Below are 14,664 nucleotides of genomic sequence, written 5' to 3'. Positions count from 1 at the left end.
CACCTGTAATCCCAGCTCTTGGGAGGCTGTAAACAGGTGGATCACTATGAGTCCGATCTAGTAGTGAGACCCTGAACACCTTGTAGACCCTTCCCTAAAATTACAAAAAAAAAAAAAAAAAAAAAGTGAAGAACTGGGATCAGGCAACAACCACATCATCCAAACATTCAAGGGAGATCTGGGGCCCAACACAGGTCAGCAGCTAACATACAACACAACCCACTGCTCCTGGTGGTGGTCAGGAGGCTGCAGGCTGGCATAGAGAATTACAAGGACAAATGAATCTGTCCTGAGCATGGGCACTTGCAGGGACTGCAGAAGGCTGTGTGGGCAGCCAGGCCTTAAGCTGCCACAATCTCCAGTGGCTGTTGAGGACCTCCTGGGCAACTGTCCTTGAAAGAAGAGCAGTTGTGTCCATTTTGGCCGGGTCTGACCCCATTTCCATGTACTACGTATAGAGCTGGCTAGGACTTTTCCTTATCCCTTCATTTGGCTTTAAACAATGCATAGCAGTCTAGCAGAGGTGCTGGTGGTGGTCTTTGAACATAGCAGGTGTTTTTCCCCAGAAATCCCTGCCTGCTCCCTAGTGTGAGCCAGGAGTGTAAGACAGGATGAAGAGTCAATGCTCCACACTATTGCCTGGGATCTAGAGCCTCAAAATAGAGGCTGTAACTTCCTGGGGCTTGAAAGATTACACATCACAGCCGAAGCCCGACCCCAAAACATTAGATACTGTCTCAATTGTGTAATGCAGGTTACTCATTTCTGCACATCCTCCTCTCAGCATATCGCAGAGGTAAATGCAGGCCTCCTACCAGCCCAGCTCGTGGCACTCACCTACTTTCTGCCATTCTCAGTCGCTCATCCTCAAGCCACTCCGTTCATGAATGAATAAAACCTGGGTTCAGTCCTAGATTGAGGCCTTTGTTCCAGATAGCCATTATCATGGCTGGACTTAGGACCCCTTGGTACCCCATAACTACAGATATGCCTTAGAATCTTTATTCTCACCGTGGGTTGCACTAGGTGTGACAGATTGGAATTAACTTTACAGGATTCCAATAATTTATACGTGGGATTACAAATGTAAAGTCCCTAGATTGCAGTGAGGACTAGGAAGAGCTGAGTGACCATGCAACAAGCCATGCAGCCCACAGTACCCTGCCTCCAGTTGTCAGTACCCTAAATGTCCAGGAGAAACACTTTACAAGTAGACAGACAGGAGGATGTAGGAAAGACCAGGCTGTTGCCATGCAGAGGTAACTGTCCAGCTGTGAGGGAATGGCCCCAGAGATTGTAGAGGCTAGCTTCCCTGTGTGTCCCTGGTGTTCCAAGCGAGCCTCCACACCAGCTGACGGAAGGTGGGACGAGCAGCACCTGTGTGCACACTGCACCAGTGCACCCTCCATTACCAGGCAGAGGCTGATGAGCACGGACCGGTTTGCTGGGCCCAAGGGCTCTGGCCACGAGCTATTCACACCTCAGCCCTTAGAGCCACTGAGGACAGCGCTTGGCGTCTGACTGAAGACAGGCAAGCCAGAGTCAGGGTCTCGTGGCTTCCCAGCCTGTGGTTCTCTGTCCCCACACAGCCCTTGTGAAGGCCATGCTTTCTACACAGAAAACAGGGCCAAAGGGCTCGCCACCACAGCTCTGCTCCATCTCCTACCAAAGCAAGTCTTTCAGTGGGAATTTTATACTTTTCAACTGGCAAAAGCTGTGTCACCACTTTCCTGCTCTTAGAAAATTTTAAGTTTTCCTTTTAATGATATTCTTCGTTCTCAGTGCAGCTGTCAAGACTTAGGTGCCTGAGTATGGCTCTCACAGCCAAGACCAACAGCAGGGCATGCAGGTACAGGCGACTTCCAGATGGTGGCATCGAAGACCCCAGGCAGGCACTGTGTGCAGCTTGATGATCCCCCAACAGAAAGCATGTGACAATTCTCAACTTTGAAAGAACCTGACAGTGACAGAAGAGTCACTTACCTGAAATGAGCTGAGTATAATGTCATCCCACCTGTAACAGTTGCTACACTGTGTCAACCTGAGAAGTCTAGAAGTTTAAGTTACTCAGCAGGGAGCCTGGGTCCTGACTGTAAACATCCTCATCCTGTGCAACAGGAGGGCATGCAGATGGTCTGAGTGTTACAACTCAGGGGCTGCCTGCTTATAATAGAAGGGAGGAAAAGAGATTTGTTCTGCCCCATTTTTTCGTTACTATTTTTACTGTCTTCTGCCACCTTGAAGTATTGGCCCTGTGCCATGCCACCCTGCCTTGGTGTCCACTAATTACAGACTGAAACCTCCACAAACTATAAGCTAAATTTTAACCTTTCTTTCCTTAATTTTGGGCATCAGGTATTTTCTCAGCAATGAGAGAAAAGTAACCAACAATGGCAAGATACTGGGCTGGGGAGATGGCTCAGTAGGATAACCGCTTGACTGGCAAACTTAAGGATCTGAGTTCAATCCCCGGTTCCGCCAAAAAAAAAAAAAAAAAAACAAGGCAAGATACCACCCAATGCTTGCTGCAGGATCTAGGCTCCATGACCAGAAGCAGCAACCTTGCAGGAGCAGGAAGAGCCACACACTGCAGTCCAAATGTGCCTGACAGCTGTGACATGCGCTGGCCTGCTTGACAGAGGCCCTTGCATCTTCAGAGGTCAGTGAGCCCTCAGGTGGGTCTCTGGCACCAATAAACAACCTCAGGGCTATTTCAGATGTTTTTTAAACAACTATGAGAGATATGCAGAATCATTGCCTCTCTCTTCAGGACCTGTGCAGGTGTTGCAGTTGGCCTGGACATTGGGTCGTCAGATGAAAGATGACACTAAGAACCAGACTCAGTGAACAGCTAAAGCACACAGGTGAGGAGACACAAAATGCCCTGCCCTTAGGCAACAAGAAAACAACAGGAGACCAAGAAACTCACATGGAAACTTGAGTGTTACCTCAGGAGGTCAGCAGTTAGCCTGGAGCCAAGGGAAACCCCACTGCTAGGGATACCAGTCTAAGGCTGTCTAGTGTGGCTGTACACCTCCCACCGGAACATCTGCACCTAAAGATAGACAGAGGTTATGGGCCACACCTGAGAATCAAGTTCATATAGGAACTGGTCAGTAAGAGGCCTCTGCCTCCCAAGGACTTGTTTCTAAGCAGCACCTTTCCAAAAGATGAGTAACAAATGATTAGGTAAAAATGTATCATGGCTGGGATGTTCCTGTTTTTCAACTAGATGTGCAAGGTAGAAACTTAGGACTTGAACCTCAGCGAGACACCCCAACGACTGAGCCTAGAGCACAGGTAGATGTGGCAGCAGGTGCCCAGTCACCCTGACAGCTTGGCCAGCAGCTCAGATATGCAGAGACATCTGGACCATGCAACATGAAGCCATTTACTTATGAAAACACAGTCTGCACCTTAAAATGAGGTTTACAAGGTCAGGAAAGTGCCATTAGCGCTAGGTGCTCAAGGCAAGTTTCTGTAAGGGGTGACAAGAATCATGCAGAGTACCAAAAGATGAAGACAAAAACTACTTTTATTTTTAAAAACTTCAGCATTAAGGTGGAACCTGCATTTCCTGAAGACAGTCACAGAACATTGCAGGGCACTGGTGCCCAGGGCCACAAGTATTCACAGCTTTCCCAGAATCATAGCCGCATCTGCCCACTGGCCCAGTCTGCTCAGCGTAAACACAAGATTCACTTTGGTAAGTCCTTTCAAGAAAAGGGATTTCTCCTCACAGCACACCAATAAATATTTACACTAAAAACCAGACATAACAGAAGAAAAAAGTCATTGTTTTCATTAATCTTTATAGACAAATTCCATTCACAGTGTATATGCCAATCCCAGTCTGGCAAGGTCTTCATCTCTGGCAGGACAGCATGGAGGCCCCTAGCATGTGCACCAGAATGTTAGTGAGACACTGCAGGCACTTAGCGTCCCACCAGAGGCACAGTGAGGGCAGCCAGCTGCTGACCCCAAGGGAAGCATTTATATCCTCACACACTCAAGGTCAGCCCTCACTCGCTACTGCAATAGAATGCCTGTGTAGGTCCTAGCATGCTGAGTATCTGTGCCAGCCAAGGAATATTTCTCTGGGGAGAAGGGAGGTCACAGTCATGTATCCAGCTGTGTACCTGAGGTTACTTACAATTTCCTGACTCAGCTACTGTAGTAACAATCATAAACTCCTCTGTATCATTAAACAAAATGCTCACAATTTCAAAGTTACAACAAATTTTTATTTAAATACCACTTAAAGCATGTTCCCCTTTCAAGGCTTAGTAAGTAAACTTCTTTTTCTGTTTTAAAGGGGGATGGATGGATGGATGGATGCACTGGTGGATGGATGGATGGGTGAATGGATGGATGGATGCACTGGTGGATGGATGGGTAGATGGGTGTATGGAAGGATAAGATAGGTGGACAGCCAGCTATATTAGATAAACTGATCAAGTAAATTTGTCTTGAAGAATACAAACAAGCACTCTGACACACTGCACTGTGCTCAACCAGCAGGCTCATTCAGTTCTCCCAAAGAAGCACTGGATAAAATAGGTAAATAAAACAGCACAAAAAGACCCAAGGATGGGCTTTTCTTTCTTTTCTTTTTTTTTTTTTTTTTTCTGTTTTGACTTTGTGTTTGTTTTGTTTTCCCCAGGAAGAGAATATACAGTATAACTGGAGCATTTTTCTTTTTAAACAAAAATACTTGTATCTAACCACTTTTTCCTACAATAGGTATCTGCATACCTGCTGTTAAAAGCTACTCTTTCAGACACAACCAGTGCCGCGTACACAGAGGCTACACTGGGGACAGCAGCAGGTCTACAGAGACAGGCAGAGTATGGTGCTGTCTAGTCAGCCCCAAGCTGTCTATAGGGAAAACACTTCCTGTAGGTCTCAAGTCAATCACAGTATCTTATTTCAAAAAACTAAACACCTGGGAATAATACAAAAGAGGCACTTCAGTGTAGAGTTTTAACTGTATACATAACAAGTTAACATTTTCAAAAAAAATTACAAATGACTAAAATTCAATAATATTTCTTTAATCTTTGAACTAAAAATGCAAATTTTTGAAGGAAATAAAGAGTATTTAAAAGTCCAGAAGAAATAATAAAATCTAAAAAAAGCAAGGTTACCATCAAGTGCACCTGAGACTGCTCCATCTGCAATGGCAGACACACACCGGAGATGCCACTTGACCCTCCAATGTCACCTATGCTTCTCCAGGAACTTTGTCACATATTTCTAAAGCTTTAGTAAGATACAGTTTAACTTGCAAGTTAAACAGAATTTAGCATAACCCTAGAAAGACTCATCGTGCCTCCAGGGCTGCAAGCTCCTACTGGCAGAAGAGGGTGGCACAACTAGCGAGGGCATCACGACGGCCGTGTCCAATGCAGACGTCCCAAACAGACCTGTAGCTGAGGAAAGCATGGAAATATCTGCAGCCAACTGCAAGGCATTGTGGGCTGACATGAAAATTCACATATCCAGGCTCAACAAACATGGACCGCAGTGGGTAGACATTCCATTTAAGGCAACCAAACACAAACCTGCATGGTAGCCAGTGTGTGGCCACAGGGCATCAGACAGGAAATGCGGCAGTGGTTTCCTACTGTACTGTTGGAAGCTTTGACAACTGAACAGGGTGAAGAGGAGAGTACCGGGCCTGGAAAACCTGAAAGCTTATGCAGTGGTGGCATGAGGTCTGCACACACTTGGCACCATGGCTTGCCTTCTCACTCCACATCGTCTGGGGTGTCTGTCAGGTGACCCTTGCTCTGGCGCCGGATGCTGACCGGCTTCCCTGCTGAACGCAGGCTCCAGCGAGAATTGGCTGCTGGGCTAGACAGGCTGGTGTACTTGCTGGAGCCCTTTGTATCACCCTCCCAGCCCGACCAGCACTGGTGGTCACTTGCAGTGTCCCTTGTATCAGGTGCTGTGTCTTCTAAAGCAACTCTTGGAGGTTCCCAACCTTCAATCTCATCTGGTTTCTTAGACTGTGTGTTCTGTTTCAAAACCAAATTGTCCCAAAATCCAGATTTCTTCTCTGACTTCAAGTCTTCTTTTAATCGTAAGTTAGTTCTGTAGGACATAAAAGAGTTAAATGTTTGTAATCCAATGTTATAAATCTGTTAATTTTATAAAGTTCCCATCTAAAACTGTTAAACTACATAAAAGCTAACATGCACCTATGTGTAAACATTTTAAATAAATACTAAAGTTTCATAAGGAAAAATTAGTCACTACCGATAGTTAATGAAGCTTTTATAAGCCATACTTGGGATACTTCTCTTAGGCAAAGACTCAATCCTCAGGTACGAGATCTGAAAGTGTTAATAGGGATCTGGGTTCATGGGCTGGGGATGTAGCTCAGTGGTATAGCATCTGCCTGGCAAGTGCAAGGCCCAGAGTTCAACTCCCATACCAGAAAGAAAAACAGGAAAGAAAATTTTTTAAAAAAAAGTCCCTGATAAAAAGGATCTGGGTTCAACCCCCTACAGCACCTTTCCTTAAAAAAAAAAAAAAAAAAAAAAAAAAAAATAAAAAACCACCTATTTTAGAGCATATTGATATAATTAGGTACATTTGCCCAAAAGGTAAGTGACATTTAAAAAAAAAAAAAAAAAAAAAAAAGCTTCAAAAATGTCAAAATGAAAGAGCAAAAGGCAATCTCAGACCTCTATTCCACCCAGAACAAGTCCAAGAGACAAGGACATAGAGAAACTTGGAAGTTACACACCTGAAATTTTGGAAATGATAGCAACTAAAGTAAATTAACAACTCTATCAGGCTATAAAAGAAATAAGATCACAAATAATCTCAGGTAAAAAAAGAAATGACAAAAATCATTAACAAATTGTTCAGTGCATCTAAAGAGGATAAAGACTTTTCCGGTTGCGGCACCACATGGTAAGGAGCTCTACAGTCTGCACTAGCGACCATGCTGTCTAAGGGTCTGCTGCAGTCCCTGAAGTCTTCAATCACAAGAAGACAGCCACACCATGGCACACTGCAACCAGGGCAGTGGCCTCATCAAGGTGAACAGGGGTCCCTGGAGATGACTGAGCCACACACACTGCAATATAAGTTACTAGAGCCTGTTCTGCTTCTGGGCAAGGAGCCGTTTGCTGGTGTTGACATCCGTGTCCGTGTGAAGGGTGGCGGTCATGTTGCCCAGATTTATGCTGTCCGTCAGCTCATCTCCAAAGCCCTGGTGGCCTATTACCAGAAATATGTTGATGAGGCTTCCATGAAAGAGATTAAAGATATTCTCATCCAGTGCGACTGGACTCTGTTGGTAGCTAACCCCCAACACTGCGAATCCAAAAAGTTTGGAGGCTCATTACCAGAAATCCTACCGATAAGCTCACCATAAGAATCACCATTGGCCTTTGTAATACACATGGGATTTTGAGGTTGCAAGGAAAAATAAATAAATACATAAAAATTAAGATGATATGGATTTATTTTATTTTTTATTTTTTATTTTTTATTTTTTTGGTGGAACCAGGGATTGAACTCAGACCCTTGCGCTTGCCAGGCAAGTGCTTATTCTACTGAGCCATCTCCCTGGCTGGAGGATATGGATTTAAAAAAATAGTACAAAAATGATGGAAATTTTTTTTGTTTTGTTTTGCTTTGTTCATTGAATGAACAAGAGGAAAGAATTAGAATGCATGGAACAGATACAAACATATCTAGGAAAATAAGAATTCCACTGAAAGACAGCAAAATCATTTGAGTGAAACTGAAGATAAGGGCCAGCAAAATAGCTCAGTGGGTTAAAGTGCCTGCAAGCAGGTGCAGAGGCGGACTGTGCCGGCTCCACCCCCAGGGTGTGCTGAGAAGACTACTGAGACTGGAAGTGGTGGCTAGCACGCCTGTAATCCCAGCTCTTGGGAGGCTGTAAACAGGTGGATCACTATGAGCCTGATCTAGTAGTGAGACCCTGAACACCCTGCAGATTCTTCCCTAAAATATATATATAAAAAAAGAAAGATAGAAACTGAAGATAGTCAGATTTTGAAGATAGCATTGCAGCTAGTGAACATGAAAGGAAAGATCTCTTTAAAAGTAACAAGGAACCAGGAAATAACAATTCAACAGCTGCAAGATGATGCAAAGAAAACAACGAAAGACTGACAGATGACAACAAAATAGGGGTCAACAAAAATGACATAAAAAGACTGCAGAAGTAGAAGCACAAAGTTTCCCAAGCATGGGGAAAGCATTGAACATACACATGAGTTAGGTATATAGAACTCCAGTTAGCAATAACCAAAATAAATGTACACCCAGACACATAATAATAAATATCCAAGAAATTCAACAAAAGAACAGAATATTAAAAGCTATTAGAGAAATGAAGCAGATCACCTATGATGGAAAGTGCATCAGCATCACAGATTTCTCAACACAAACAAGAAGTCAAGAACTTGAAGTATTTCAAGTCCTGAAAGAAAACAACTTCCAGGGGCTGGAGAGATGGCTCAGTGGTCTAAAGCACCTACTTAGAACAAGCTTAGCAAAGCATCGGGGACCGCGGTTCAATCCCCCAGCACCACATGCCAGCCAGCCCCGCCCCCTGGTGGGCTGAGCTGGCCACACTCTCTCTCTCTCTCTCTCTCTCTCTCTCTCTCTCTCTCTCTCTCTCTCTCTCAAATAAATAAAAAAAAATTTTAAAGAAAAAAAAAACAACTTCCAACCCAGATTGATGTAACCTGCAAAACTATCTATCAAAACTAATAGATAAGATACTTCCATGACTATAGTGGATTTCTCACTGGTGGTCAGCTTATTACACCCAGCTGAATAGAACCAGCATGGTGCTGGGTGCAGGAGGCCCCACCTGAGGGCTGAGGGCTGTTGCCAGTAGCATAAAGGCAGACCAGGAGAAGCTGCCAAAAACGCTGTAACTACATGCTTATTAGGGAAAACTGCAAGAGGAAGAGATGAGAACCATAAATATATATGTACCCAATAAATGAGCACCAAAGTAAGAAATTTTAACATGTTTAAAATCAAATGAGTAGGGGCTGGTGAGATGGCTCAGTGGTCTAAAGCACCTACTTAGAACAAGCTTAGCAAAGCACAGGGACCGCGGTTCCCCCAGCACCACATGCCAGCCAGCCCTGCCTCCTGGTGGGCTGAGCTGGCCACACACACACACACACACATAAATAAATAAATAAAATTTTTAAAAAATCAAATGAGCAATAATACAGTTGTAATGGGGGACTTTAACACCCCACTGTTACAAAGAGATGGATCAACTCGGCAAAAAAATCAGCAAAGAAATAACACAAACCAAATTTGTGAAAAAATGGACTTAGTAGACCTTTACAAAGTGTTCCAACCAAAACATCAGAATACACATTCTCAGGGGCACACAGGACATTATCCAAAATAGAGCACATGTGAGCACATACAACATGCTTAAGTAAGTGCAAGGGAACTGAGATAATCCCATACATATTATCTGACCATAGTGTAATGAAACTAGAAGTTACTGACAGAATAAATAACAAAAAAATACAAATGGCAAATATATGAGAAATCGTATTCATCAACGTCATTCAACATCATTCATCTGTCATTTGAGAAATGTAAATTAAAACAACACTGAGATTTCATTTCAACCCAAAAAGAATGACTAGCATCTAAACGCCAACCAACAACAAATATTGGAGGGGATATGGGGAAAAAGGAACTGTTTTCCGCTGTTAGTAGGAGTACAGCTTGGTACAACCACTAGACAAATCAAAGTGGAAATTCCTCAGAAATCTAGGATTAGAGTTCCCATTTAATGTAGCTGTTCCTCTCCTGGCTATTTTTCCAGAACTGCGACATATGTGCACCCATGTTTATAGCAGCACAATTTGTTCTAAAGCTTGGAAACAACCCAAATTCCCATCAATTAAAGAATGGATTAAAAAAGATGTGGTATTTTTATACAATGGAATATTATTTAGCTATGACAAAAGATAAACCTAAGGCATTTACAGGTAAATGAACGCAACTAGAGACCATACTCATAAATGAAATAAGTGAGACCCACACGTATAAGCATTGTACTCTATCGCTAGTATAAGAACCTGAATAAATAAAAGAGGTATAATAGATCCTGTGAAAGGGAAATAAACTGTTCAAAGGCAAAGAACAACTGAGATGAAGGAAAGGAGGAAAGGAAGAGGAAAAAAAATATATATGTATATACACAGGATAGCTTGGATAATTGTACTGCTGATTTCTGCTGGTCTATTGAAAGGAACAGTTAATGCTTAAATTTTTTTTCTCTCTCCTTTTTAACTTTTTTGGGCCAATTTTGCATGCTTGATTTTCTTTTTTCTTTTTTTTTTTTTGTATCAGGAATTGAACTCATGACTTTGCACTTGCCCAGGTAGGTACTGTGCCACTGAGCTATATCCCCTTATTCCAATTTTGCATGCTTTTAGCTGATAATCTGAACTAATTTGAAGACAACAATATAAATTCTATTATTGTTGAATTTCTATTATTTTATTAAATGAAATTCTGTATCGTGGGCTGGGGCAACAGCTCAGCAGCATAAGCACCTGCCTGGAATGCTTGAGGTCCTGAGTTCAATCACTAGTACCACAAAAAAAAAAAAAAAGAAAGAAAGAAAGAAAGAAAGAAAGAAAGAAAGAAAGAAAGAAAGAAAAAGAAAGAAATTCTATATCATTTCTAATAGGTTTCTTTTTTCCTTTTTTCACTATTTTTTATCAGCTTTAAAAAGCAAGATAAAAACAAGAAAGGTTGCTAGTAACTAGCAAAGCTAGGATTTAAATCAAGGCTATGTGATCCATCTCTGGAACCATTAACCCTAAGATGTACTAAAATTTACTATTATTCTTATGTCAACCAAAGAATTTGGTGATGTTGATCCAGTCCAAGGACCTCCCAGTTTTTCACTTACTGACTAAAACTCCTGAACATTTTATATGTATATATTCAAGTCAGGAGCAACGACAAGTGCCTGAAATGCTGGCGGTTAGGAGGCTAGGTATGTGGATTGCAGGTTGAGGACGGACCTTTCAAGGCCATATAAAGGGAGTGCTCAAGCATCCAAGCAAACCACACTTAAAATCCATGGTCTAGATTAGGGAAGAAGGGGTAGACTCCATTTAGCGAGTAGGTTTTCAATAGGACTACTCATAGCAATCTAGTCTCAAGCATTTGGTAAGTACACAACAAAAACAAGAATTCAGAACATCTCTATTATAAAAAGAAAACACAAAAGCATGTGCTTGCTGCCGTGGGCCATCCATGACAAGCTCTCAGAACATCGTGAGAAACGTGGAGTCCACGCTTCACTCCAGAGGTGCTACTGTGTCAGCAGGTCCCTGGAGCCAAGGGGACTAGATTTGCTTAATCGTCCAGGGATGAAGGGAACAAGCAAAGTCAGTGCTCCACTACCGAAAGCAAGGCACTGCATCTTCCCTCGGTGCGGAGGGGCCCAGACGCACAGACGTCGTGGTGCTGACAGAAGGAATCCACCTGCAGCTCATCAAGATAAGCCTTCTCACCCAGCCTGTGTTCTCAGGTGTGCTTGCAATGATCACAATTGTTCCTTACAAGGACATTTCAGAGATTGGGCCTTTGAAAACCTATTGGATATAAAGGTGCTAACTAACCTAACCAATAGATTAATCTACTGATAATGCACAGCTGAACTGGCAGTTGGGCAGTGGAGGCATAGCTGAAGGGAGTGGGTCCCAAGGGCATGCCCTTGGAGTTTCCATCTTGTCCCAGCCTCTTCCTCCCTGGCTCTTTTCCTCTCTGCTTCCCGGCCATCGTAAGATGTGTAGCTTTCCTCCTCCACATGCTTTCACCACCATGATATTCTGCCTTTACCATGGTTTGAAATGCAGTCGAGCCAGAAATGCAGAATGCAAGGTTTACTGGGTCCTGGACACTTCCACTCCGATTTCAAAGGAAGGTCTGGGAAGCTGGGAAATACATAGACACCCTATGGGAAGCCTTAAGAGGGCAATATGTGAAGTTTTGGTAGTGAAGGGGAAGCTGCAAAGAGATGCCAGGAATGTCTGCCAAGGAGAGCCAGCCCAAGAAGCCACGTGGACTGCAGTGGACAAGCCCAAAAGAGAGAGTGCACAAGTCCTTTGGAGCTCACATCATAATTCTTGCCCCAGATGCTGGACATGGAGCTATAAGACTTAATGCTTTCCCTGCTGGGTCTCCATACTGGCTTTGGACCAATTCCTCCTTGTTTTTTTCCTATTCCTCCCTTCAGAATGGGAGACTGAACTCTGCCATTACAAGTTGGAAGCATATGACTTTTTATTTTTATAAAGTCTCACACAAAGGTTGCTTTGAGTCTCAGAGGAAACTCTGGACTTGGGACTTTTGAGCAATGTTGAAGCTGTTAAGACTACAGGAGACTCTTGGAGATAGATTGAAAACATTTTGCATGATGAGGAGGACAGTTGTGGTGACGTTACCCCAAAGGCTTGTACGCCTACAGGTGGGGCTCTTGGGAAGAGGCTGGATCATAAGGACACTAACTGCATAAATGCACTGGGCCATGGTTGAAATCACAGCTGAATGGCTCATGGGCAGATGGGGCCGAGCTGAAAGGAGGGGACCTGGCCGGCCCTTGGGGACTGTGTCCTGTCCTCAGTTCCTGCATCTTAGACTCATTAATTTCTCACTCAGCTTCTAGCTGCCCCAAGGCAGCAGCTTTCTCCACCAAGCCCTTCCATCATGTTCTGTCTTGCAGCCAGCGGACTAAGGCCTAAAACCCTGAGCCAAAATCCATGGTTCTTTCTTAAGCATTTGGTCAGAGCAATAAAAGCAGACTAACAAGAGGTACCAACACTACAAGGCAGCTCATGACTTTATTTCCTACTTCAAATGCACTTTTTAACATTGTACAATATAAAGTGGCAGCAATGCATCAGTTTAAGTTGATTTCATTTTCTAAAATCATTTATGATTTAGCATTCAACCTTATTTAACAGTTTTTCTTATAGTCTGAAAGTAATAAAAATTTTAAATATGGGCTGGTGAGATGGCTCAGTGGTCTAAAGCACCTACTTAGAACAAGCTTAGCAAAGCACAGGGACTGTTGTTCAATCCCCCAGCACCACATGCCAGCCAGCCCTGCCCCCTGGTGGGCTGAGCTGGGCACACACACACACACACACACACACACATAAATAAAATTTAAAAAAAAAGAAAAAAATTTTAAATATGACTATAGTGTGTCTTAAGGCCAATAAGTTCAATTTTAAATTCTGTTGTTTTTTTTTTTAAACTTTTCTATAATGTTTCAAAATGCTTGTGGCCCACAGGAGTATTCACCAAGGGTACATTTTACTTTCTTTGTCTCTAACACTTCCAAAAGTACAGATTTCTGTGTAGTAGCAAGGGCAAAACTCAGTCACCTCACAGACAAAGTAGGGTCTGCTGTGCCTGGGGATGGGCAAGGCCTCTCCAAGGGCCCTGGCAGCTGCTGCACTGCAGCTGTCTTCTCCCCTCTCCCTGCCATCCTCCCTCTCATGAGATGAACACTTGCTTTACATTTGTGACTTACCCTTTGGACTTGGGAGATTTACATCTTTCAAGCAGATGTTGTTCATCATCTTTATTAAACAGAGAAGTCACATCTTTCCAACCTCGGAAACTTGTTCCCTGGACCTAACAAAAGGTTAAGAAAAATGTCAAATCTGATGTAGTAAATCAATAGATTTGTTTTCTATTCCAGTGAGATTGGTGTTATGTAGATAGGAGTGAGGTCTGGGAGAGGCGTTAGCAGGCAATTCAGTTACACAGACAAGTGTGCCAACACAACCAAAGAGGTCCAGCCTATCCACATCTCCGTGTGTGGTAGGCTTCCACCCCAGGGCCATAAGCACGCTAAAACAATGAGGAAAAACACAGAATGGCAACTACGGAACCTGGGGCTGCAGTCACACATCAAGTGTTATGAGGCTACCATCATCATCATATGGGCTATACTTGGTACAAGCGGTGTCTTCGCAAGCCCTTGGAGCCTGTGGAGCTATGACACTACGATGACTGTGGAAACACTAGGGCACCATCTGGTAGCAGGGCCACTGCTGACCACACGGCTACTGCTAAGGCTGCCTCTTCCCTCCTCAGGTCTCCACACACTAAAATCTGCCTGTCAGCCCCCTCAGATGGTGATTGATGGTCCTACCTGCTTGTCCAGGCTGCTCAGGGGCCTACATCTGGTAATATACTAGTCAACGATCCCATTTTCATTAAAATAGGTTGGGACAATGAGGGTTAGGGTCAAACGAAGCTTCCAATACAAGGAGCAATCAGGTCTCTAATGCTTGAGCCTGCTGTGTCTGGCTGAATCCCAGGCATTCTCTATACCCCTCACGTTTCAACACCTGTGAGGGATGCTGCCCCTTGCGCTCCCCTCCACAAATACAGGAGTCTGCGAAGAATCTGAACAGATTATTTTATAAAATCTCCATTTCTGAAATCTTAGCATGTTATAATTAATGCCACCTTACATCTATAAAATACTTCAGGTGTTTTGTTTTGTTTTTTAAAAAAGGAATGTAGGGCTGGTGAGATGGCTCAGTGGTCTAAAGCACCTACTTAGAACAAGCTTAGCAAAGCACAGGGACCGCGGTT

The 14,664-nt window shown here is 43.4% G+C and overlaps 1 protein-coding gene and 1 pseudogene across 1 annotated transcript in view; one reads left to right on the top strand and one right to left on the bottom strand.

Annotated features, from left to right (window-relative positions):
* Positions 1–5,543: 5,543 nt before the first annotated feature.
* Positions 5,544–14,664, bottom strand: part of Tdrp (testis development related protein) — a 44,276-nt gene continuing 35,155 nt past the window's right edge. The window contains exons 2-3 of the mRNA XM_023702643.1: positions 13,589–13,692; positions 5,544–6,096 (exon numbers count right to left, since the gene is read on the bottom strand). Of these exons, the coding sequence (XP_023558411.1) occupies positions 5,751–6,096; positions 13,589–13,692 (450 nt within the window). The 3' untranslated portion in view covers positions 5,544–5,750. The remainder of the gene's footprint in view (positions 6,097–13,588; positions 13,693–14,664) is intronic.
* LOC105743712 lies at positions 6,956–7,379 on the top strand (annotated as a pseudogene).

Source organism: Octodon degus, unplaced genomic scaffold, assembly GCF_000260255.1.
Source record: "Octodon degus isolate 3935 unplaced genomic scaffold, OctDeg1.0 scaffold00155, whole genome shotgun sequence".
Classification (NCBI taxonomy): domain Eukaryota; kingdom Metazoa; phylum Chordata; class Mammalia; order Rodentia; family Octodontidae; genus Octodon; species Octodon degus.
This window is presented reverse-complemented; position numbering and strand designations above follow the sequence as displayed.